We start from the raw sequence: 27,755 nt of genomic DNA on the forward strand, positions 1-27,755 counted from the left end.
AACAGCACCTTCCAAACCACTGACCTCTACCACCTAGAAGGAAAAGGGCAGCAGCTGCATGGGAACACACCTGCAAGTTCCCCTCCAAGCCACATACCATCCTGACTTGGAACTATATCGCCATTCCTTCACGGTCATGGGGTCAAAATCCTGGAACTCCCTTCCTTAACAGCACTGTGAGTGTACCTATACCCCAAGGACTGCAGCGATTCAAGAAAGCAGCTCACCACCACCTTCTCAAGGCAATTAGGGATGAGCAACAAATGCTGGCCTTGCCAGCATCCCACATCAAACGAATAAATTTTTAAAAATTATGAGAAGCTACCGAGCCAGCAGTTTCCTTGTCTATATGCATTTGATTCAGTACAGTACTGAGGGAGTGTTGCATTGACAGAGGTGCCACACTGAAGTAAAGTACCACTTTGCCTATTTAGTTGGATATAAAAGCCCACATGGCACTATTCAAAAAGCAGGGGCAACATCACAGTAGCCTGCACAACAGCTTTTCTCTAAAACACCCCAAAACAAATTAACTGATCATTTATGTCACTCATAGAACCTTGCCATAGGTAAACTGGCTGCCAAGTCTGCTTACATAAGAGTGATGAAATTTCAAATGTAATTAGTTGATTCTGAAGCACTTCTGAAATCCTGAGAATGAGACCGGAGCGATACAAATGCAAGTTCCTCTTCCAGCAATTTCATAGCGAACACATTAAATTTAGGGAAAAAAAGATCTTAGATAATTGCAAGAAAGTGGGGAGAATTTATGTCTCCTTAAAGAGAATGATATAGCAATGTTGAGATTTGTGCTTGATCTGCTGGTGGGGAAGCCTTGCTGTTCATTTATAGATTACACCTTGTGAGGTGCTTTGAGCATTTTTCTATGTTAAAAGCGCTATACAAATTAAAGTTGTTGGCTCATGTTTTCCATACGCAAAGAACATAAGAAATAGGAGCTGGAATAGGCTATTCAATCCTTCGAGCCTGCTTCACAATTCAATATAATCATGGCTGATCTTCTACCTCAATTCCACCTTCCTGCACTATCCCCATATCCCTTAATTCCCTGAGTATCCAAAAATTCTATCAATCTCTGTCTTGAATATGCTCAACAACTGAGGATCCAAAGCTCTTTAAGGGGAAAGATTTCACAAGATCCACAACCCTTTAAGTGAAGAAATTTTTCCTCATCTCAGTACTAACCCCTAGTTCTAGACTCCCCGGCCAGGGGAAACATCCTTCCAGAATATACCCTATCAAATCCCTTAAGAATTTTCTATGTTTCAATGAGATCACCTCTCATTGTTCTAAATTCCAGGGAATATAGTTCCAGTCTACTCAATCTCTCCATATAGGACAATCCCCTCATCCCAGGAATCAGTCCAGTGAAATTGTGTTGCACTCCCTCCAAGGCTAGTCTATCATTCCTTAGGCAAGGAGACTAAAATAATACACAGCACTCCAGGTGTGGTGTCACCAAGGCCCTATAATACTGCAGTAAAAATTCTTCACTCATACTTTAATTGTAATAAAGGCTAACACAGCATTTGCTTTCGCCATTGCTTGCTGTACCTGAATGTTCACTTTCTGTGATTCATGTATAAGGACATCAACAGTTACATTCTCAAAAAACTCAAGATTTGTCAATCACAATTTCCTTTCATAAATCCTTGTTGACTCTGACTAATCATATGATTCTCTAAGTGCCCTGTTGCCACATCCCTAATAATAGGTTCTAGCATTTTCCCTACTATTGATGTCATGCTAACTAGCCTATAGTTCCTTGTTTCTTCGCTACCTCCTTTCTTGAATAGCATGGTTATGTTTGCTCCCTTCCAATCCATGGGAACTGTTCTAGAATCTAGAGAATTCTGGGAAGATCAAAACCAATATCTCTGTAGCCTCCTCTTTTCAAATCCTAGGATGGCACTTCATCAGATCCAGGGATTTGACAATTTGAATTAACATTAATTTCTCCAGCACAAATTCTTCACTGATAATATCCCTAAGTTCCTCATTTCCATTGACCCTTTGGTTCCCCACTATTTCTGGAATGTTTTGTGTCTTTCACCATGCAGACAGATACAAAGTATTTGTTTAATGTCTCTGGCATTTCCTTATCCCCCATTACAATTTCTCCTATCTCTGGCTACAACAGATCCAGTTTTACTTTCACTAATCTCTTCCTTTTTACATACCTATTGAAAATTTTACAATCTATTTTTACATCTCCACTAGCTTATTCTCTCTATTTTATCTCTCTATCAATTTCTTGGCTAGCCTTTGAATTCTAAAATACTCCCAATCCTCAGGCTTACTACTTTTTTTGGCAACATTATAAGGCTTTTCCTTTAACTTTATTTAGAACTTCTCTTGTTAGCCATGGTTAAACCACTTATCCCAAAGGACTTTTTTTTTAAGTTTTTAGTTTAAAAAACAAGGTAATATGTTTTCTGCAAGTATGCTGTTAAACAGGGAATAATATTAACCACTGCCCAATGCCTATTCCTTGAAGCTTCATGTCAATATCACCTTGATTAAAAACTTTCACCTACATTATGTTTCTACTAGCATAATGGCAACCAAAGTAACAAACAACAATTATTTGTAAACAAACAACAGATTGTAGAATATAAATAATAACCATTTGGGCAGGTTTTAGCCAGTAAATCAATCTCAAGATTCTACTAACTTAAATCACTTCAGCTATTTTCTCATATTTTGATGCCATGTGAATTATTAGGTTGAACTGCCTTACTGTTAGTTTCAAGACAATTAGAAAAATATGTACATTCCGATTTTGCATTGCCTTAAGTTAGTATTTCTGACAGCTTACTGTTTAGAACAAGTGTTTTGAGATAAAATTTTTGGTGTTAATAGAAATTAAGGCATCTCAATTTACATTCTCAGTATAAAAATATTCAGTTTACAGTAACTTTGAGTAATCAATTTGACTGAGATTTCAAGATCCTGGAGATCGACAGTTTCAAACCTCCAAACCATCTTTCCTCATTTAAGACACACCTAAAACCTACCTCACTGACCAAGCCTTTGGTCTCATGCCCTAATGTCATGTGACTGTGTGTCAAATTTTGTTTGATAATGCTTCTGTGAAGCGCCTTCAGATGATCTATTATGTTAAAGACATTATATAAATAAGTAACAAGACTTCTGTCAGGTTAAAAAACAGTTACTCCTCATCTACTCCATCAAAACCCTTTGTGATCATGCTCCAGAACTTGCCACGCCTCTGGCCAAGCTGTCCCAGTACAGCTACAACACTGGCATCTACCCTGCAATGTGGAAAATCACCCAGGTATGTCTTGTACACAAAAAGCAGGACATGTCCAACCCGGCCAATTACCACCCCATCAGTCTACCCTCGATCATTAGTAAAGTGATGGAAGATGTCGTCGGCCGTGCTATCAAGCTGTACTTGCTTCGCAATAACCTGCTCAGTGACGCTCAGTTTGGATTCCGCCAGGGCCACTCAGCTCCTGACCTCATTACAGCCTTGGTTCAAACATGGACAAAAGAGCTGAACTCTAGAAGTGAGGTGAGAGTGACTGCCCTTGACATCAAGGCAGCATTTAACGGAGTATGGCATGAAGGAGCCCTGGCAAAACTGGAGTCCATGGGAATCGGGGGAAAACCCTCCGCTGGTTGGAGTCATACCTAGCGCAAAGAAAGATGGTTGTGGTTGTTGCAGGTCAATCATCTCAACTCCAGGACATCACTGCAGGAGCTCCTCAGTGTCCTAGGCCCAACCATCTTCAGCTGCTTCATCAATGACCTTCCTTCAATCATAAGGTCAGAATTGTGAATGTTCGCTGATCATTGCACAATGTTCAGCACCATTTGTGACACCTCAGATACTGAAGCAGTCCTTGTAAAAATGCAGCAAGACCTGGACAATATCCAGGCTTGGGCTGATAAGTGGCAAGTTCCATTCACACCACGCAGGTGCCAGGCAATGACCACCTCCCCCTAACGTTCATTGGCATTACGATCGCTGAATCCCCCACTATCAACATCCTGGGGGCTATCATTGTCCAGAAACTGAACTGGAGTAGCCATATAAATACCGTGGCTACAAAAGCAGGTCAGAGGCTAGGAATCCTGTGGCAAGTAACTCACCTCCTGACTTCCCAAATCCTGTCCATTATCTACAAGGCACAAATCAGAAGTGTGATGGAAAACTCCACTTGCCTGGATGGGTGCAGCTCCAACAACACTCCAAAAGCTGGACACCACCCAGGACACTTGATGGGCACCCCATCCACAAACATTCACTCCATCCGCCACCGACACACTGTGGCAGCAGTGCATACCATCTACAAGATGCACTACAGCAACGCACCAAGGCTCCTCAGACAGCACCTTCCAAACCCACAACCTCTACCACCTAGAAGGACAAGGGCAGCAGTTACATGGGAACACAACTACCTGCAAGTTCCCCTCCAAGCCACACACCATCCTGACTTGGAACTATATCTCCATTCATTCACTGTCACTAAGTCAAAATCCTGGAACTCCCTTCCTAACAGCACTGTGTGTGTACCTACCTTACACTGACTTCTGCAGTTCAAGAAGGCAGCTCGCCACCACCTTCCTACTGACAATGAGGGATGGGCAATAAATGCTAACCTAGCCAGCAACACCCACATCCCACAAACAAATAAAAAAATTTGAAAACCTCTACTAAATCGCGCCTTAACCATCTCTGTTCTAAGGACAATCATCCCAGTAGCTGCTCATAACTTAAGTCCCTCATTCCTGGTGCCATTCTTGTAAATGCAACTGCACCCTCTCCAAAGCCTTATTGCCAGCAGTTGGACACAATATTCCAACTGATGCCCAAGCCAGTGGTTTATCAGGGAGTGTCAGGCCTCTGCCAATGGCCAATCCCCACTTTGGGGAGGTGGGAGGGGGAAGAGGCAGATTAACTGCAGAGTTCCAGCAGTCGCTCCTTGCATTGTGAACAGGGGAGGATGTGAATGTGCGGGGCTGCGGGAGTAACACCAGATGCTGTGAGAGTGAGGGACTGAATGAGTAACTTACCCCCCGGGGGAACTTCCAACACAGCCAAGATGGCGGCCTGGTTACCGCAGCAGCCGGTGAAGAGGGGGAAAGTGAAACACCCCGAGCGACCCCCCCCCCCTGTCGATCGCCGAGGACATAAACACCCCAAGCAGCGGCAGACAGCCCAAGTCCCCGAGCTACATCTCAGTCCCAACCCCGAGTGAAAGCGAACGTTTCCGCCGAGACGCTGCAAGCGGCTGCCAAAACTCTCAGCTCGCTGGGAACCGGCACGGCCTGAGTGACGTGGTGCGCAGGCGCCACCTAACCTGCTGCCGGGTCCGGATGATGGACGGGGTGGGGGAACCAATCGAGAGCCGGGCTGCCGACGGGCCGCGGCGAGAACAACCAATCGGCGTATCCAGGAGGCGGGACCTCGATGATCAAGTTAGATCGAGCCAACAGTGTGTGTGTTCGCAAAGGCTGCTGGGTCAGGGTGCTTTGCTTGTATTTCCTTAAACATGCTCAGTGATGGGAGCAAGCTCTTCTCCTGGGCTATTGGCTGTTTGACAAGTTATTGCCCGGCCTTGTGCAGGTCAGCTTGTGCACTCTGCAGCACCAGACCTCTTTTTGCAATGGAATTTCTCAACTTGTGTGTTTATTTTTGATCCTGTGCCCTAGCTGTGAACTCTGTGCAATCTACAATGAACCCTGAACTCTGCGCAATGTATGTTGGCACTTAAAGGAATGACGTGGCACCCGTGCGGGAAAATATTGTTCTCGTGTCATTTTTGTTATGACTGAAACAGTAAACGGAAGTACAATGATGAAATAAAGCAAATTGGATGATCAAAGAGTTGCAAACACTACTCACCTCGCCAATAAAATAAAACGAATCTTGCCATGTGCAATAGAGTGTGAGAGAAATTGTGATGGGCGAATCTCTGTAACCATGCGTTCATTCTGACAAGCTCTTCTATGGCAGCGCGAATCATTCCTGGGACAAATTTGGATTCGGTTGTGCTTGTCATTTGAATCAATCAGGTGTGAATAGGTGACGCCAGTTTGGGTGTTGTGACTTTACAGATTTTGTTTCATGATCAAAATCACTCTTGATTCCAATAAACTTAAACACGACAAACAAAGAGCGCTATTTTAAAATGATATTTACTAAAACTGTAGACTTTGCCCCAGTGCCTCATATCTTTATTGTGAATGTGCAGCATACAATATTTAACGCAGACCTACCGGCTGTGCCCGGAATACCTGTTTCAGCTGAGGTGGAAACCTCGTTCGTCACCTGCGCCTGAGTTTATGAAACTGACAATATCAAATATATATATATATATATATATATCAAAATATATCTTAAATAGGCAGCTTCCTAAATCACTCCCTGTAATGACACGTGTGCCTGAATTTCCGACAGATAAATGAACAGACGTTCATCAAACGCTTCATATTCCGGAAAAGGTAGATGCTGAAACCCAGAAAAAAATGCCTTTCTCCCTGCTGTGAATATGTTGACTGTCAGCCTATAATGGATACGTGTAGATGCGGAGATCCAATCCAGTCTCCCTAAACCCTTATGAATGGATCAGAGGGGTTGGGACTTAGTGTCCTCCAGTGGGCTGGACCTCTCAGCTCACACACAGTGGTCGCGTCGTTTCGCAGCTGCCGATGATATTGGCATAAAATCAATCCTTGCAGCAAATGGGATCGCACAGCTTGGGTTTCACCGAGACTCTTCGTGCAACTGCAAGGACCTGGCCGCGTGTTTTCGAAGGAACTCTTACTTCTGACAGGTACAGGAACCACTAATCTTCGGTAAACTTATCCTATCCCTGGATTTATTCATTTAAAGAAGGATTTGCTGCAAGTGATTGCCGGTATCGACTTGTTCCCATTGATAAATGTTTGAGATTCTGATTTTTTTTAGTTGCCGCTTGCCTTTATGGAGTATTGCATATCCTCACTAAGTTAATATAGGTGTATGTGTAGAATATGTATATCATTGAATGCTTTAAACAGAAAATCCCCTAGAATTGAATCTATATGTCATTCAGCTTTACTCTGCATTACATGTATTTTAGACAGCGCTTTGAACCTCTGTGCATCGTTTGAGAATGCTTGAATTCAATATTGATTGGTTTCGAACTTTATTGAAGTCTTATCCTGTTAGCGGTGAGAGATTGTCTATGATTTACTCCCTTCAAAGCCGGAATGACCTATTCCCTTATGTTCAGGACTCGGTATCCAAGGCGTGTTAACAGCAGAATATTTTGAGAATGATTAACGATCCACGGTTTACATCGGTTTCTCCATTTAGACTGGAAGCGAATTTTATTTCCCTTGGCTCATGTGTAAAAAACTGAAAATATTTCGAAATAGATTGCGTTATTCTCGGTGAATACCGAATTCCCAGCTTTTATTATCAAACACTGTCATCGATCGGTTTCGCGTTTCAAGTCTAATACCTTTAGAAAAAGATATGGGGACGGCAGGAAGGAAACAATTTTACGAACTCCATACACTGATTTAAGCACATAACCAGAAACAGGTTTGAAACGGGAACTGTCACTTTCAGCTATTTTTCAAACGGAGAGAGCAGCGAAAGGGATGGGGAATTTGGGAGCTGTTTCAAGGCGCAATAATCTGAACGAAATAAATCGCGTCAGGAAAGAACCCAGTCCCAATGATATTTGGCTATAAACGAGAGATGATGCAAACTTATAACAACACATCATAAATATATGTCAAAAAAAGGTGTGTATTAGATAAGATTGTAATATATTTGTGACGGTAAAACGCAAAGATTTATGTGAATCAAAATAAGCCCTTTTTTTAGTGGACAAGAATATGGCCGCGTTGTTCTGTGCAGAAGTAACATTCTCTAAAAATTATGTCACCCTTTCGCTGAGCGGGCAGCTGTGAATCCAACAAAAAAAAATCAGCTCTGGGCTGAAGAATAAAAGAGGGAGAAACGATCTGAGTTGACATTGCAACAATTATTAAAATATAGAGATTTAGAAATCAAAATGACTTTAAATAGTTTTTAAAATCTTATAGCCTTTTACAAAAGTGACTTTTTTTGACTTTCTCAAAATAATTAATGGGCCTGTCTGTAAAGGATGCCTTATTGGGATCATTACCAAGCGCTCTGGGCTTTATTGAATACACCAAGGGAAAGGCGGATCATTTGAAATCGGTTTGGTTTCTGACGCTTGTTTTCAGATCCAATCCAGGTAGGCCCGAGAAAGAGTCGCTGCTTCTTCGAACAATGTATGTGTACTTATTCTGCTGCCCGTGTGTGGCTGGCCTGTGAACAAAAGGAATCTTTCACGATTGTGCCGAGTGGGTTCGGGTGGAAAATTGATGGCTAGCAGGTGCGCTGCAGCCACGGGAGACTCTATAAGATCCGCAAACTTCCAGTACGTTTACTGCAAGGGACAACAATCAAGTTGAAGTACTCGAGAGAACACGCACATTTGGAGTCCAGTTGGAAGGGGCAGAAACACCTCTATCAATCCCGATTTTAAATAAACAGTGGAATAATCGAGCTTGCTCAGTAACTCTGAGTTTTACAAGAAAATATAGCCGGTTTTTCAGTTAACAGTGACGCTGCTTTCACAAGCATGACTGGTAAGTGTCTCGGCATAGTTCACTTGCTCTGCATACACGCACTGTTAGATTCGAAACACATCGAGGCGAGTTTAGATAAGCTTAACAGCGAAAGAAGCTCAGAATTAATACGAACAAATCTATGGCAAGAGTCACTCTATTTTCCCAGCAAGAATAACAATTGTATCTCGAATTAAATGTCTGCACAAACGAACCCGACTTAACATAAAACCCAAAATTATAACAAATTCGGCACCGGCTATGTTTAGCCCGACGAGAACATGCTATGGAGACTAAACGAAATGCATCGTTCGCACTGATTATGGAGATCATATAAGTGTCAATTATTTCTCCAAGTATTTTCACGCGAATACCTCTTATTTTAAATGTAAATAAATACATGCCTCTGTTAAAAATGTCGATGAAACAGCAGCGGGTCACAAGAGTGTGTAAGCGGGAGTCAGTCATTTGAGTGAATTAAGCCAAACGATTGAATATTATAGTTAAACTGCCGAGATATTTAACAATTCTCCGTCCAATCAGACTGCATTCTATTTCATTGATTCCTTTACCTAGGAGGGATGAACGTTTGGAAATATACGTATTTAAAAAGAGAATCGGCACATGCAAAATAGACCGAGTGATCTCACATGTTACAGTCTACGAAAATGACACTGAACATACCGGACCCGAGCTGTTCAATAAGAAAAATGACAGCGGGTTTCTGCGAATTTCTGATCTTGATTTTAATTATAAAATACACATGGCCGTACTTTCCCTTTCAAAGACCTTATATTGGGATCATAATGACAGGGTCCGTTCTGAAGGTGGAGATTGATTACTTCCCAATCACCTTCGGCTTGGAGTTTTCTTAAACCGGAATGAAACACAGATATTGTGCATATTGGTAAAGCTTGTTATTGGTGTGTGTGTGTGTGTGTGTGTGTACGTCTGGGAGTTGCTGTACAAGTCACTAAATACTAGTCTGTGGTCAGCTAACTTCACTAGATGAAAATGTAACGCCAATTAGAACGATACACGTAATATCCAGCACACATATTTTAACTCCTCGTATTTTATTCATACCAAATGTATCGACTGACCGATTAATCAGTTAATGACTGACTATCCAGATTCTTCCAGTGACATGCAACGGCACACATTGGAAAATACCTGCTTGTTGGCGTTCCCGTTTGAACCCTGAAATGTTCTCACTATTGTCTTAACACACCGTGGGGCGACTGGCGCAAGATTTATTCTGCAATGCATTGAATTAACTCCGCAATGGCTAGAAACACGAATAAGCTCCGTCTCGGCTCAATATTGAATATTAATGCGGCCAAACAGATTGGATAATAAATGTGACTTGGAATTAAATGAAGCTGTTGCTGATCTACATGACCCCCCCCCCCCCCCCCACCCCCCCCAACCCATCCCATCCCGAGACAGGCAGCTCTGGAGAAAAGAAACGCGCCTGACAGACGCAATCAGATGCAAATAGGTGCAGAAGAGCTGAAATTATCATCTACAAACATTCCGTCAAAATTCCATCTGCTGCCTCTCTCTATATCTATATGTATATATAGGGACAGCCCGAGAGGCGCCGCATCTTAATAAGTTATGGGACGGCAAATTGACACACATCTTAATCAAATCTTAATCCAAGAAATTAATTCACGGCGCGTTTATGATCTTTTTTCCCTCCTTCCCCCCCGTGGAAGGTGTTATCAGATTGTATAAAACCATAGCTATGTCTCTGGTCGCAGATGGAGGTATCTGACTCCATGGATTGGAGGATGTGCTATTTAACGTGGTTGTTGCTTTTTTTTGGCAAGTGCCATTTTAAACATGTACTAAGCCTAGGTTATGGACAACACATGTTCAGAACCCTCCATCTCATTGTTTCACCCGAAGCCAAGACAGTCTGACCCTAGCAAACATGGTGATCTAGAATTTCAGTACAATGGTCTTTTGATTGTATTTATTTAAAATGACATTAAAGTTCTGACATGAGGTGCGAAAATATCATTACATTGGTTTTCAATTCACAAACTCTCGTGATAAACAGCGAACGCTTTAACGAGGGGGAAAAAAACAACAAAATAATTCTAACCCAGGAAACGCCCAGGAAGAATATTCTCGTCACTAATGATGGGTACAAAGCAGCAATCTCATGGAACATGTATATTTCCCTCGATTACAACAGTGACTGCGTTTCAAAACGACTTCAGTGGCAGTAACGCGCGTTTTGAGTCGTCCTGAGGTCGTGACATACGCTATATAAATGGAAACATTTTTATATTGTTCAATGGGCCACATAATATAACTTGGTAAAGCACAATTCCGATCCTAAACTATATCTAGAAAATAATTTAAAGCACTTGTCTTGGGATAAATTTGCCTCGAAAGTAACTCGATGGTTACATTGTCAGGGGGTTACATTGTATCGTCACCTGTTTTGAACTGACTGCGGTGCACAAAAAGTAAACTAAAAGTTCAATTAATAGAAATGTATTGTGGGCTGTCATTTATACATCAACTCAGACCTTGGGACTGGCTGGAGATGGTCTCCTGGTGGATGTTGCTGCCTGAATTTGTATCTTAAGTAGGAAAAAAAACATATTTATATTGCATTTTATTACGTCTCTTAGCAACATGGTGCAATTAGTTACTTTATGGAATACTGTGACTATTGTGCAGGCAAACTATAGACACGTGCTCTTGGAAACAAGTTTCACCATAACAAAAGGAGCAAGGTTTTGCATTTTTGACACTCAATCAGGCAGAAAGCTTTAATGGGCTCTGACAGTAATTATACAGCTCCGATTTCTCAGGTTTAATGCAGCATTTAATTACAAACTTAATACATATACATTACCGTGCTCGAAGTAAATACCACCACTACAATAAACCAAAGCTGGGAATTTGCTCATACTTGAATTCAATCGTTTTATTGTCGAGTGCGGTGCAGTCCATGGCCCAGTGACGCATCCCGACAGTAACCATCCCTACTTTACAAAATGTGAGCTGTTGCCTGTTAGTTGGCACCGATTATAATAATAACTTTATGGAACCAGGAATACCGTATTCCAATAAAAGAGCCACAATATACATTTTTACCATGCGTGACGTTAAAAAATATTAAAGTTAATTAATATTGACCTGGAGGTAAATGGATTAATGGCCGCCTTAATTTGCATCAAATGGAAGTAATCCCACCTGAACTTGTCTTCCGCCTGACAATGTCTCTGCTAATAATTACCGTAATACTGACGAACAAGAATATGAAGAATAAACAGTGAAAACGAATTTTACAATACACAATTGGGAATTTAGTCAACTGCACAGAAATATCCTCATAAGGATTCTGACCGACCCTGTCTCGAGCTTCAGATGTGAATTCCAACCAGAGCTAGCTTCATAATCTGTGCTGCTAACATAATCCTGAATGACACGTCTTGGAGTGGATTTATTCACAGGTGACGATATTTGCAGCATGGTCATATCCAGGGAAATCAAAATTAGAAGCTGTCTCTGTAAAATCTAGGTGCCCACTCATAGAACATTGCTGAAGGAGGGGTCTTTGTTTAGTTCGGATCCGCTGATGTGACGAACTTTTTTTTTTGCAGGACAGGCACATCGGATGGAATACAACCTGTCGGGCGGGGTTCTGACCGACTCGGACGCTCCTGATCACAGCCCTATGACTCTCTCAGACTCCGGGACCCCACAAAGAGAAGGGATCTGTAAAACACACCAGGAGAGCAGCGGTGAGTTGATGACATTTCTGACTGCACTTGCGAATCAGAGCAGGGGCTGAAAAGATAGAGGAATTAAATAAGGAGGTAGGCTGTAAAGAGGCTGAAACCTGAAGGCTGAATCGTTAAAAAAGGGGGACAAAGATCAAAAATGAGAAAGATGACAGTCAATTCGGAGGAAAAGATCCCAAGCATTAATAAGGCAGCTTCAACGATTGAAAATGACCCATAGTTAAACCTCGCGACCTCTAGTGGCTGCTGAGGTTTGTAAAGAGCCTCAGGGAAACAGCAAGCGGAGGTTTATTGTTCTCAATTAAACAATGTCAGTTGTACCTGCAGCTTTTTCCTTTGCCCCTGCACATGTTTGTAAAGTTTTTTTTAAAAGTCGTCGATAAATGCTGCAAGTGAGCATCCATTCCAACAAAAAAAAAGGAAAAGTAAGCCAGATGGAAATGAGGAAAGAGGAGGCAGACTGCCGGTTGAGATAACAGAATGACCTAGCGCCTTATCACCATATTAATTTAATGCTGTGACATGGCTGGGTTTCATTGCACGTGTTCTGAACCCGCCATAATATGTCTGGGTCAGCTTCAGTCCGCGGTCAGACTCTAGCTTAAGAATAGAGGACAAAACGTGTTTACTTGTTTCCAAGCAATGGCACATGAGCCATGGAATTTGTAGCCCTTCCTGTTCGGGCACCTGCACTGATACGCGGCTTTAACCTTTTGTGAATCACATATTGCGAATTGATAAAGCAGGATCTCGGAAGCACTGCTGTAAATACCATTATTCCTTGTTGTATTCCTTCAATGGCAGTGGTTTGATTTCAAGTGATGCCAATGTCGGGCTTGTTCTGTCAGGATGGGGGCGGGTGTGTGTGGGGGGTAGTGGGGGGGGGGGGGGGGGGGGTGGGGTAGAGTTGGCCTGCCGTGCACAATTTGGCGTTTCTGTCTGGGAAATGAGTTGTTCGGAATTGACTAAAGTTTGCATAAAAGTTAAAAGTGTGTTAATGCCACTTGACAAATGTTATATATTTTTGTTATAACACAATCACAACTGCCATCATATGAATGATAAACATCCCTGATGTAAAAAAATGTATTATATGACATATCCTGTTGATATAAATAGGGGAATCTCACCTAGCTGTATTCAATCCGGCAAAGAAAATAAATGTAAAGACATCATATATAAAATGGATTAAATCTCGGTGTAAGTCAGACGAATTTCTCGCAAGGATTTCTAGAACCACCAACTTAATTGTGGCGGAATAGCGCCCTACACATTGTTGTAAATCTGTTTCACGGATCTCTCTGAGTTAATTCCAGTCCCAACTATTCCATATCCAACTTTATTCTGCAGACCTGCGGACAGTTCAGCTGAAATAATATTTTCGTTCTGGAGAGTGTTAATGCTAACAATTCACAGCGGATTTCGTTCCAGATCAGGAACCTTTATGTATCTGTAAAGTGGAGATTTTATTTTATTTAATTGTGTGACAATGCTCATTAAAACGAAGGACAATATCAACGTGTAAACATTTCCCGAAAAGAACTTTTTACATCGAAGTCCTAAAATATTTTGAAATATTTCCACCCTCTTAAAAAAAACGTTCCTATTCAAGACAAACATCCAGTCATTTACCAGGTCCCCTCTTTGTTGTTAGTAACCTGAAAACAAACTTCAGAAACAGCGAAGGAGAAGATTCGAAATAAAGATGAATGTTCATTTTTGGATAGTCAGTAGACAAGAGCTCTGGAGATATGTGAGTGTAAAATAGATGCTCACCCACTTATCCAATCTATCCACCAACGCTGTAAACTTATAACACATTTCAAAGACACCTAGTTAGTGTCCACTCAATAAAGGTCAAAGTTTGCACTACTTAAAAAAAAATCATCTTTTATATTGCCAGTAGGCTGCTTGCAAGGTCGAATTAGGCGTCGTTTTCTTTGGAAATGGTATCCCGAGTTTTAATGAGGATTAGTTTAATTCCCTGACACTCTGAAGCAAACATTTCAACAAAGATCTAATCAATGCAAGTCATTTCCGGTTGTAAAACACAGATAGCACCAAATTTGGGATATTTTTCCCCCCCAGTGCTGGGTCGTAAGGGGAGATGAAAGGGGCAGGTGCTGCAGCTCCCGGTTTGGAAGTGGGATTTTTAATTGAATTGGAACGAGTTGATTAAAAAGCTATTGGTGGCGCCGCGATCTGACACGCAATGGGCTCTCTGTTTAAAAACCATCAAAATATTTACTTTCTAAAAGCTAATCTTTCACTGACAGATCAGTCACATCTTTATTTGGTGGAGGTCTGGGCACAAAAAAAAAGAGGCGGAAAGAAAGCGAGAAAGGCTGGTGTAGTTTTTAGAAAATGGACGGTGATACACGGACAAGCGGAGAGAGACTGTCACAATCCTCACTTCAAACCAACATTTTATTTCAGTCACTAATCGGCTCTGGTGACTTGTACTGAAATCTGGCTCGCTTCAAGATGACCGTTTTTATTCGTGACTACGATTTAAATATTGACTTGATTCTGATCAATCTTAGCACGATAAAAAAAATGCATTCGACTGCATCTTTTTTGGGGAATTCTGAGAAGGATTTTTTATGCTTGTACATCACTTGGGCATTGTTTAATGTTATGGTTCGGTCCAAGAAAGACACTAACCCAGTATAAATATATATATATATAAAATATCTCGATGTATCATACACTCAAACACGAGCCGAGATGTGGATCATATTTTGGGTAGAGGTGTCTCAATAAGCACTTTAATACAAACAATTGTTTACAAGGCATTGACATATCCGAAACAGCGTGGGTTGTTTTACAAGCCAGTGCTTGGGTTCTGGACAACTTCATTCCAAATGGCCTCTTTCAATGAACTTGTCCCTCGGTTTAGTTATTATTCAGCGGTGGCATTGAATATATGCGCACATTGTAATTGTAAAGCGAATTTGCGCTCTTTGTTTAAAACGACAGAAGGAAAGCATGACGCAAAGATGCTATATCTGGAAAAAAAAACTGCAATAAACTAAACCTCCTGGAGGCTAGAAAATAAATAAATGTTTACCTTAATTTGTCTTTAATGAACTGGCAGCAGCAGCACTGCAGTAACTGCAGGGAACACGATCGCGGATTTTAATTAGGCTGCATGTTCTCAATTTTAAACCGTACTGAATATGAACGAGTTTCTCTTCCTGTAATCATTCTGACAAATCTGTATGCACCAGAGAAATGGAGAGAGTGAGTGGAACCTGGACTCAAATGTCGGGCCTCTTCTTCAAATATAATTCGGTTAGATGCTTTCAGACTGGAATGAAATAAATATTAATCCCATCTCTCTTTCACGATGCGGTTGGATTAACGAGATTAAAATGCAGGCGCATACTATGATTATGAAAATCCAACTCGATAAAGCATTCTCTCTGCGGGGAGTTATTTTCCAATAACACCAGTTTTGCAGTGTGAACATCCCTGAGGTATATAAACTTCCCGTTTTTTAAAACTCTATGCTTATATTCGTAATGAAAGCTTATTAAATGCTGCTTAGTACTCGCACCCTGCCTTATCCTGAAATAAACCTGATGGATAACATCAACAGTACACAGGGATCAGCTTTTAACCCGTCCATTAATACTCCAGTTTATCTGTCATAATATCTATTACCTATAGATTACACATTTTATCCCAAACGACCATAGGTTGTATTGATAATTTTACCTTCCAATAATTAAAGCATGTTTTTATTTTGAACACAAAATACGAGAGCGATATCCTCCCTCTGCTGCAAATAAGGCATAGTCTGCAAGCAATAACACAGAACCCAAATCGTGAATTTTCTAAGCAATTTAAGGAGTTGATTATTTGATTAATCAGATGAAGAACCAACTCAGTTTATCAGTGTTATATACATTTTAACTCTCCGTGTCATGCTTTACATGCGATTGAAAAGCTTTCGTGCAGCCACCTTTGGGAGATTGGTATGTGGATACTTTAAATCGAGTTAAAATAACCTTCAGTTTATGAACAAATGCCAGGGGCGGTCCCTAGAGTGGGTTTACAGTCAGAGAGACTGTAGCAAATATTGAACGAGCAGATATTGTGACTGCTTTTGTAAATAGTCACTATCTAGGGAAACTGGCATTTAGGAATATTTCAGAAGTTTTCTCCCTAGTCACAGGAACATTAAATATTATGATTGTACACCATGAATATTAACTTACCGCTGCTAAAAAAAAACTTTTACTGAATTTCCGTCGAAAATACTTGGAAAATTCAACATGTGGATTCAGTATTTGCAGCCTAGGGGTAATCCGTTAAATTTAGAATAGGAAATAAAGACTAAGCGCTATTTGAAATGATTGTATTTTAATAACAAAGAGGGCAAATACAGGCAGGTAGCAACCCTATGTGAATAGCATGTTGTTAAGAGTTACTGAAACATATATATATATATATAATGTTGACTGCAGAATAAATGCAGGAATTTCTATCATTCTCACCGGGAAATGTTTACGCGGCACTACGGGGACTTTCACGCCATAAATTATGAAGCTAATATCCATTGGGAAATTTAGCACCTTTTTGCTGATACGACGTGACATTCTGATGCCATAAAATCCACCAAGGCTTAAATTTTAACTAAAAAAAATACTCAACTGATCAACAACGCGAGCAATCTCTGTCAAACGTGGCCAGTTAGCTGTGATTGTTGACAGTCCCTCCCAGTGACAACAGCTCATTTTTCTGAGCTATTTTCTCCATCTGTGGATGCCCTTTAATCACGATACCGAAAGCGCCCCAAACTGCAGAACCCCAAATAGTGAATTCGGAAAACAAAAGTTTCTGAGCGCATCTGCTGGGCATTTTCAGGAAGGGCGTGTTTTCTTAATGTTCACTAGATGTAAAATGTAACTTTTGCCGATTTTAAATACAGGTGGGGTGGTTGATCATTATGATTTCAAGCTAAAAAGAAAACAGTTTACATAGCTTTAATGTTTCACGTACAATTAATTACTTTGAACTACATGAACTGGTGGTGCAGAGAAAAGGACTCAAAATGGAAAAGCACTTTACCCCACATTTCCACAAGAAACTCTCCCAGGGCGGGTTTTTTTTGGGGGTCTAATTTTAACATTTCACACGTTTGACTCATTGGTTTATAAACCACAGAGGCCTCATTGTTATTGCTTTACTCTCGTCCTAGAGCTCGGGTTAAGAGAGATATTTGTGAATTTAATCTGGTTTTATATAAATGGACAGTCCATAAGTCCGTTTACTGAAAGCTACCGTTTCCAGTTGTTAATTTCAGGTGGATTTTTATGAATTAGTAGAAATTAGTAAAATAAGAAACAGGATCAAACCTGATCATTGTAAAGTGTTACATCCATAATGTTGAACATTGTGTAATGTAAGACTTATATGTGCCTTTGAAATCTTAACTTACAAATACCTCCACATATTTTGTTTCGTCCCTCCATCTGCAGCTAATCCCTCCCAGATTCCAAAAAACGTCCTTGGGTTCTCTGCCTTGTTCTAAGAGTTTTTGTCTGACGTGGATGGTATTCTGTTTTCTCTTTCTGAGGATGCTTGGGGTTTCTGACAGCCAGTCCGCGTCAGTTTACAGCTTGCATCACCGGCGGATCCGCCTTGACGTTATTGGCCTCACAGTAAGGAGGGGTCCGAAGGTTCGTCTATTGCTCATTTATAACTGCCCCAAAAGCTAAGCCTTTAACAAACAAGAGTTAAAGGAAAAGCGGCGACCAGGGGGTCCTCATACCTGCCCTTGTCAGCGTGTCTGAGCTAGGGATTTACTTGCAACTAAATTGATGCCCTCTGTGGGGTCCCGGGATTGGGAGAGGCTTACTGTCTTGGGAAGTGATAGAGCACAAGGCGCTCTTTAAGGCAAATTGAACGCCCGACTGCTTTGGCAGAAGATAAAAACTAGATTTGAGATTTGTTTGCCTCGTGTTTTGGTTTGCAATGTCATCTAATGTTCAAACGCTGCGAGTCCCGAAAGGACAATACGCCGATCAACTGGTGGACACTCCAAATACCCAATGTGCAGGTAGGAAATAAACAGATTCCCGGATCGAAAATCGATATCCAATCCGTTCAGGAATGCTAGATTCAAACAGATTGTTTATAAAATAAGGTATTTACCTCTCTGCAGGTGTCTGTGATTAATTGTTGTGCAGAGGGAGGGGTCGGGGGCGGGAGAGGTGAAAGCTGATTAGTGTCGTTTGTCTTTCGTTAAAATTCTTTAATTTGGCATTCTAAATTAATAAAAATAATACGATCTTTTAAAATTACCCTGTATTCTTGATCTAGTTATAAAGCATGGGGGAGGGGTGGAGGTTAAAACAAAGATCATATATGCATTGACAGAAATGAATTTTTGCTTCGAAACTGCTCCTCGGTCTGGCGTCCCACCGGCCCATCGCCTGTTTTCCCTTATGACTAACTGCAATTTTAACCCGGCCCGACACAAACTAAATCAATTTTCGGCTCTGTCAAACCTTCAGAAAAACTAATATGGTGAGTAGAATTTTGTAAATCCCATACGTCCATCAAACGGGTAAAAAACAAACTGAAATTCACTCATTTTGTTGATAACTAGATAACCTTATTGGTGACAGAACTTTACTGCTTCGAACGCTGACAACTCCACTTACTTATTAACTATATATGTTTCCTCTGATTACATTTATCAACAATCCACAAAATAAACAGACGGATTTGTGGAAGTGTTTGGAATTTGCCTGTTTATAAGGGTGCGGATTTAGGAAAAGGAGGACAAGATTAATTTACAGCATCTTATTTACTTCCGCAGACAATGAGAAATCTCAGCAAAATCAGACGGATGATTCGGATTCGAAGAACCCCTCAATCAAGAAAAAACAGAGACGCCAAAGGACACATTTCACAAGCCAACAACTTCAGGAACTGGAGGCAACTTTTCAAAGAAACCGATATCCTGATATGTCAACTAGGGAGGAAATTGCTGTCTGGACAAATTTAACCGAGGCACGAGTCAGGGTAAGGCTTTCCCGAGTAAAATACAAGTTTCAGACTCAATATTACAGCTAAATAATTGGTCCCATTCGAAGTATTATAATCGCGCAAAGGCCAAGTTAGCGCCTTAAAGGCTAGAATGATGAGTTCATGAATAACCCAGAGATATGTAGAAGGTAAAGGGAATACCTGATCCCAAAGACATAGCCGATCCCAAAGCCGTACCTCATCCTAAAGACACGCCTGAACCCGAACAGTCCAAACAACCAAATCATTTCCCACTCCTTTCCATTGCTGCGGACCATCCAGCGTGATGTTGAATTACAGGATTCTGATCAAAGCATACTTTTAACACTCATCTCCTCAATTCTTCATTGTTTTATTACTCTGGGTACGGAATCTAGTCATTTCTACACACTTCATGCCCCCTAAATATATTCAATGTCATGTTTTTGCTTTAGAACGTGTTGGAGTATGAGTAATTGAAATGACTGATGAATAATATTACGAAGTGGGCATTTGATTTTTGTGATCACTTCCCTATAAATCCAAATCTAAGCATGACAGCTATTGACGATCTATTTCATAGGAGTCCAAAGTGCTAAAGAAATCTAAGAAATGCAGAGTAGGAGTGAACAGCAATAGAATCGTGTTGGATCTCCAGGAAATTCGTTTTTCTAGATCATTTACCAACAATTCTAAAGCTGTCTGTTGTCACATTTGGTGTAAGTGATTAACGGTGGGCATCTGTTATGAGCCTTGCATTATAAACGAGAACAGAATTATGTTTAGTCTGAAGCTTTTCATATTTTGCTGTATTCTCTCAATTAATTGTTCTCAATATAGAAATTGGACCTTATAAATACACACCAACTATTCAGCTTAGTTTTATTCCTTGTAGCAAAATACATATATATTCTACACTGGGAGTTACGGGGATCAGAAATGGGTTGCTTTGCACCATTCTGTCATCATGTTATTTTGAAGACCAAGTTACAAGCAAGATTCGGTAGAATTACAACTCGAGGGGAGATGAAAAGAACTTTTTAAACGCAAGGAGTTGTTATTATCTGGATTGCACTACCTGAAAGGGCGGTGGAAGCAGATTCCACAGTAACTTTCAAAGGGAATTGGATAAATACTTGAAAAAGAAAAAAAAATCCCAGGGCGAGGCAGAAAGATCAGGAGTTGTGGGACTAATTGGAGAGCTTCGTCAAAGAGCCAGGTGCGATGGGCTTCTTCTGTGATTCTATGAACGATACATTTTGATTTGTTTTTCGATTCAACTTTGTTTTGAAATAGCCATAGTCATTTGTAACAAAATAACGCAAATTACCGAAAGATTTCCATATGTGTACAGGCTAGACCCGTGAGATTTAAATGCTTGGGCTTGTCTCTGTTGAAAATTTAATGAGAATAGCATTTGTGTTTTGAGCAAAACAAAATATGAATGAAAAGGAATCTGTTGAACCGATCGATTATTTGTTTCATAAACATAGCGCGTTATACACACGCTCACCAGCCTGTGATTAATGAACGGTATCTTTTCTGATCTAGGTATGGTTTAAAAATCGCAGGGCCAAGTGGAGGAAAAGGGAGCGCAACCAACAGGCCGAGCTGTGTAAAAATGGATTTGGCGCACAGTTTAACGGACTCATGCAACCTTACGACGATATGTATTCCGGTTATTCCTACAACAACTGGGCCACCAAGAGTTTGACAACGAGCCCTCTGTCGGCCAAGAGCTTTCAATTCTTCAACTCCATGAACGTCAGCCCCCTGTCCACACAGCCCATGTTCTCTCCCCCCAGCTCCATCTCCTCTATGACCATGCCAACATCCATGGTCCCTTCGGCTGTGACCGGGGTGCCAGGGACCGGTCTGAATAATTTAAGCAATCTGAACAACCTCAACAACCCCTCCCTCAACTCGGCCATGTCTGCTGGCGCCTGTCCTTACGCATCTTCTGCTAGTCCTTACACGTACCGGGACACATGCAACTCAAGCCTCGCCAGTCTCAGGCTCAAGGCCAAGCAACATACCAATTTCGGCTACCCGGGAGTTCAGAACCAAGTGTCCAACCTAAGTCCGTGTCAATATGCTGTGGACAGACCTGTATGAGCCCAATGGTTACTTTTTAAAACCGGTTTAACCCTAAATATATGACCTTTGCCCCATCAATGTACACCACCAGCCCCTTTACAGCGCTGGCTAAAATGATACCTGTTTAATTGAGAAGACATTTCACGTGGACTGGTTTAGAAAGCTTTCATAAAAGAGTGTTATTACACGTAACTATTGCAGATAAATATTTGTTAATCACGTTGATATATAATTCAAAATATGCATGACCATTACAATCCGGCTTCTAGATTGTAATGCGGGGTCTGCTGTATATAATTAATTTTTTTGTTTTCCTTTTGTATGTGAAATAATTATCTATAAAGTAGTGTTTTTAAAGGTAAGAAGAAAGCATGTTCTCAAACAGCATACCTATGATCACTTGACTTGCGCCTTGGTTGATAGATTAGGAATGTAAAGACTGACCTGCCGTATACTCTTGCACAGCCTCCCTCATGTATCCCTGCACCTCATGATCCATCAAACTATGTCATTTTTCCTTTTAAAAATGGACCTTTTATGAATTTTTCATGCAGCGCAACAGCAGGCGTTGACATAAGACCACATCCCTTTCAATACATCCCCACTTGTGATCTTAGATTTGCTGCACATTAATATACTTATTTTCTGTGGGGTTTTTCCTTAATTTGTCGAGTTCTTAATATTTGTAACGGTTTGGCTCCTCGCTTGAAGCTGACAGCTATGGCATTTCTCATTCTAATCTATTGTGCGCAACATTCTCCAAAAAAGCCAAAGTTTACAGACAAGAAAGCTTGATTTGCACTCTGGCTAATGCTTAATAAACAGATTCTACAATGTATGTGTACGCTATCTTATTCTTGGGAGCCCGTGCCACGCCTAGATAGTGTGGATCTGGTTTTTGCCAAATGTCCAAATGAGGTTTTGGAAATTATCCATTCACTCTAATCTTAGTTAATAAAGGATAAGAATTTCTCCGGTAGCCATGTGTAGAAATATCATAAAACATAGAAACATAAAAAGAGTTACTGCGCAGTAAGGGGCCATTAGACCCATTGTGTCTGCGTTAATGTAGCAGCCACATTTACCACGTCCCTGCAAAGCGCGACCAGAGGGGTCATCGGTCCAAAATGAGAAAACAGACTCCGACACAAAGCCCTGCATCTAAACTTCATTCCTGCCAAAGTCTTGAGGATCATTTATAAAATGTTATAGAGATCTGTTTGAAATTATGTTTAAGTTTTGCAACGTACGCAAGCATTGGCCAACAGTGAAGGTTTATGTCTCGGAAACTCTCCTCCTGCTGTCTGCATTAACGTAAAAAGCCGGCAAATGTTTCACGTATAAGTATTTCAGACAAATCTGCGCCAACGCGAGTCAATTGCAAATTGAAAAATCTGTGCAAGGCAATATAGTATTTTGTACCGATTTCTGCCTGCAAGTTTGACAAAATCAGAGAGATGAGGGAATTATATTGAGAGCTTAAATGTTTTGTTTAAAGATTGGGTGTTAACATGGCACAATATAGCGGATTGCAGGTAGAAAATTCCCAAGCATTAAACTATATAATATACTTATAACAAGTACCTTAGCACTTCGGAGTGTTATTGAAATGAGAAATCCTTGGCTTCGTTAAAACATCTATAAACAGAAAGATAAAGATGAAAAAATACTGAACCTGACTATCCAAACATGGAAGCAAATTTGTGTTGAATTCGACATCATTTTTCTAAACAGTAATCGTTACCATAATAATTAATGTTAATTTAGATATGTTTCTAAAATATGCATTATCAATATTTGGTTGGAATTATGCAGGAAGTAGTAACCATTTTAGCTGTTTCATAATGCATACATATTTGGACATGTGAACAATTATTGATCAAATATAAATTTCCCTGGATGATCAACAATATTATTTTTGATGGCCTGACGGTAATTGTTCCTGCTGGGAACACAGTGTGCAAGAACAGTCGTGGTTCTTTTTCGGATCGACTGCTCACACCTAAAGTGGGCCAAAATAGAACAACTTCTCACACATAATCTGAAGGAATATAGAAGTGAACCGGTACCTCCGAGGAACAACAGGGCTTTACCTCAAACTGAAAAATTCAGGTGTTGCAGAAAATCAAGACTTGCATTTATATAGCACCTGGTCACATCCTCAAAACATCCCTAACTATTCCTTCTCCAATTAATTACGACTGGAATGCAATGGGGGAAAACCCCGTTGGACATTCTGTGCACAGCAAGATCCCACTGATAGCAATGAGATGAATAATCGGTGGTGCTGGCCAGCACACGAAGAACACTTTCCCCCTTTTTTTTGAATAGTGCCCCAGGATCTTTAATGATCACCTGGCTCACTGAATGACGGCACTTCCGACAACGCAGCACTCCCTCAGTGCTGCAGTGGAGAGTCAGCCTGGATTATGTGTTCGGGTTTTAGGCGTCAACCCAGAACCCTATGTCTAAAGAGTTGTCTGTGAGACAATGGAGACTTCGCTCTCGCAGTTCATGACCCCCAGCTGAACCCTTCGTTAGATCCTCGCCGTCTAATTACTCGGAAACACGTATTATCATTTATTTTCTCAGGCGAAGTATGCTTTTAGTTTACCAAAATCATGTAATGTTATATTCATATTTTTTTTCCATATCTATGACATTTCAGAACTCCTTGAATCATTCAGACCCGATAATCTCTGCGAGCTTGGAGAGTTTTTTTTTGTTCCCAGGTCTCAGCATTTTGATGACTTGGGCAAAAATTACATTAGTTTTTCACTGAGAAAACCTAATTGAACATGACACCAAAATCCGTATTGACTTAAAGCCTCCAGTCTTGATTGGGTGCTCAGTGTTGTACAGAAAGGTCACAATGCCCCAGTTGTACTGTCAGTACCAGTGTCACACTAGCACTGAGAAGACTGGGAGGAGTTGTACAATGCCGCAGTTCTTGAAGCGTTCAGACCGGAGGAAAAGCAGAGCTGGTAGATAAACTCTCTGCTGATTGGCTCCAATTCCTAGTGAAATTCATATAATTGGAAATATCAAATTAAACCGCCAGAATTCCTCTTAAACTTCAGTTTTTACTATTTAAAAAAAATCTTCAAGTAGTTTGAACTCGATTGCAATTATTCTGTTGATGGCTCGCAGTATCAGTGGATTGAAACTGCTTGTTTCAAATGTATTTTTTGGCCACAGCGCGATTACACTGGGATCATACTGAGCCTCTTGCAACAGTGCGATTCTTTAGCACAGATCCAGGGCATTGTAACATTAAGCACAACCTAAGATGTGTTTGGAGCTGGTCAGTACTAAGAAATAAAAACGAAAAATGCTGGAAATACTCAGCAGGTCTGGCAGCATCTGTGGAGAGAGAAACAGAGTTAATAATGTTTCAGGTCGAGACCTTTTGTCAGAACCCAAAACATTAATTTGTCTTTTCGCTTTATTGAAGCTGGCTGCAATTTCCAGCATTTTCCGTTTCTGGTCCAGTCGACTGTCTTGTTACTTATTAAGACTTTGAAAGCTACATGTGTTAAAAATTGGCATTTGCACGAGTTGTAACAATTAGTGTAAAGCCAAAGTGGCGGTGACTGCACCAGTGTTACACTGTTTCCAACTGCCGTTGTACTGTCGCCGCCAGTATCAGCCCAGTCGCTTCAGTATCTATCAACAGCCACCGGCATCAGCTCCCACTGCAATCCGACTGCAAATCGTGGCTAGCAGAAAGCCCTGGGCTTGTTTGCTTCATGCCGGACAGCAACATGTTCAAATCCTAGAATGAGAAACCGCAGCAGGAGGCCATTCGGCCCACCGTGCCTGTGCCGGCTCTTTGAAAGAGCTACCCAATTAGTCCCACTGTCCTGCACTTTTCCCATAGTCCTGCAGATTTCCCCCCTTCATGTCTTTATCCGATTCCCTTTTGAAAGTTGCTCTGCTTTCAGGCAGCGTATTCCAGATCATAACAACTCACTGTAAAATATGTTTCTTCATGACCCCTCTGGTTCCTTTTTCTAATTACCTTAACTCAGTTTCCTCTGGTTACTGATCCTTCTGTCTCTGGAAACAGCTTCTCCTTATTTACCCTATCAAAGCCCCTCATGATTTTGTCCTCCTTATATTAAACCTCCTCTGTTCTAAGTAAAACAACCCCAGTTATAGAGAGATACAGAAATAAAAACAAGAAATGCTGGAACCACTCAGCAGGTCTGGCAGCATCTGTGAAAAGAGAAGCAGAGTTAACGTTTCGGGTCAGAGACCCTTCTTCGGAACTCAGTTTTTATTTCAGATTTCCAGCATCCGCAGTATTTTAGTTTAGTTTAGTTTAGAGATACAGCATTGAAACAGGCCCTTTGGCCCACCGAGTCTGTGCCAACCATCAACCACCCATTTATACTAATCCTACACTAATCCCATATTCCTACCACATCCCCACCTGTCCCTATATTTCCCTACCACCTACCTATACTAGGGGCAATTTATAATGGCCAATTAACCTATCAACCTGCAAGTCTTTGGCATGTGGGAGGAAACCGGAGCACCCGGAGGAAACCCATGCAGACACAGGGAGAACTTGCAAACTCCACACAGGCAGTACCCAGAATTGAACCTGGGTCACTGGAGCTGTGAGGCTGCGGTGCTAACCACTGCGCCACTGAAACAGACCCTTCGGCCCACCGAGTCTGTGCCGACCATCAACCATCCATTTATACTAATCCTACATTAAACGCATATTCCCTACCATATCCCCAATTCTCCTACCACCTACCTACACTAGGGGCAATTTACAATGGCCAATTTACCTATCAACCTGCAAGTCTTTGGCATGTGGGAGGAAACCGGAGCACCCGGCGGAAACCCACGCGGTCACAGGGAGAACTTGCAAACTCTGCACAGGCAGTACCCAGAACCGAACCTGGGTTGCTGGAGCTGTGAGGCTGCGGTGCTAACCATTGTGCCCATCCCTCTTTTGTCACTCCACATAACTGAAGTGCTGCGTCTCTTGTACTATTCTAGTAAATCTCCTCTGTATGCTCTCCAAGGCCTTAACATCCTTCCTAAAGTGTGATGTTCAGAAATGGGCAGAATACTCCAGCTGAGACTGAACCAGTCATTTATAAATGTTTAGGATAACTTCCTTACTTTTATCATGGAATCATAGAATGGTTACAGCACAGAAGGAAGCCATTCAGCCCATCATGTCTGTGCTGGCTCTCTGAAGGAGCAATTCACCTAGTGTCACTCCCCTGCCTTCTCTCCATCGCCCTGCACATTCTTCCTTTACAGATAATAATCTAATTCCCTCCTGCATGTCTCAATTGAACCTGCCTCCACCACACTCTCTATGCCTCTGGTTATCTGTTTTGAGGGCACAGTATTTGTAATTTCCCTGGATCAGTTTGCAAAGAAAGTAACTGAGCCTTAGCAAGCTGAAGGTTCCAGTTTCTATTCCTGAGTTAATTCATCTTAGTCAGGTCTGCAGAAAGGACACTACAATTGTCCTCAGGACCCCTGGAGAAAGGTGGGGAAAAGCAGACAGGGTTCCTCCTCCTAACAGTTATTTGGTGATCCTTGCTGGTAAGTGGATGTATGGAAAAGAGGTGAGGAAAAGAAGTTTTCATTAAATAGCACTTTTCATGACCACTGGATGTCTGAAAGCACTTTACAGCCAATTAAGTACTTTTGAAGTGTCGTCACTACTGTAGAAAACATGGAAGCCAATTTGTGCGCAGCAAACTCCCACAGACAACAATGCAATAATGACTGGATAACTAGTTTTAGTGATGCTAGTTGAGGGATAAATATCAGCCAGGACAAGGGGATAACTCCACTGCTCTTTGAAATAGTACCATGGGATCTTTTACAACCACACAGATGGGGCCTTAGTTTAAGGCCACTTCTGAAAGACAGCACCTGCAACAGTACAACATTCCCTCAGTACTACACTGGATTATCAGCCTTGATTTTTGTGCACAAGCCTTGGAGTGGGACTTGAATAACTCAGAGGCAAGAGGCCACCCACCAGGCCACTGCTGACAGAGAGAGAGAGAGAGATTGGAGAGATTGGTACCATTGGTTGCACTCCAGCGGGAGCTAACGTCTTGAGGAGAGGGAGACGATTGCCAAAAACAAGATGCCAACTCTTCTTATCTACTTGTATTTTATTTTTCCTAAATGTAATTCCAGAAATTAGCTAAATGCGCTGGTGCCAGTGTCAGTGACACA

The 27,755-nt window shown here is 41.3% G+C and overlaps 2 protein-coding genes across 4 annotated transcripts in view; one reads left to right on the top strand and one right to left on the bottom strand.

Annotated features, from left to right (window-relative positions):
* Positions 1–5,336, bottom strand: part of gbf1 (golgi brefeldin A resistant guanine nucleotide exchange factor 1) — a 216,104-nt gene extending 210,768 nt beyond the window's left edge. For 2 of the 3 annotated variants that reach the window (XM_068020403.1, XM_068020402.1), the window contains exon 1: positions 5,065–5,335. The gene's annotated coding sequence lies outside the window, so the exon portion shown is untranslated. Of the gene's footprint in view, positions 1–5,064 lie in introns of all 3 variants that reach the window. The other variant, XM_068020404.1, reaches the window with a different exon arrangement.
* Positions 5,337–12,277: 6,941 nt separating this feature from the next.
* pitx3 (paired-like homeodomain 3) lies at positions 12,278–21,548 on the top strand. The gene is made up of 3 exons (XM_068020306.1): positions 12,278–12,413; positions 19,246–19,451; positions 20,985–21,548. Exons 1-3 carry the CDS (start codon positions 12,287–12,289, stop codon positions 21,546–21,548), a joined length of 897 nt encoding a protein of 298 aa, XP_067876407.1. The 5' UTR covers positions 12,278–12,286.
* The last annotated feature ends 6,207 nt before the right edge of the window (positions 21,549–27,755 follow it).

This window comes from Heterodontus francisci, chromosome 42 (genome assembly GCF_036365525.1).
Source record: "Heterodontus francisci isolate sHetFra1 chromosome 42, sHetFra1.hap1, whole genome shotgun sequence".
Taxonomy (NCBI): Eukaryota; Metazoa; Chordata; class Chondrichthyes; order Heterodontiformes; family Heterodontidae; genus Heterodontus; species Heterodontus francisci.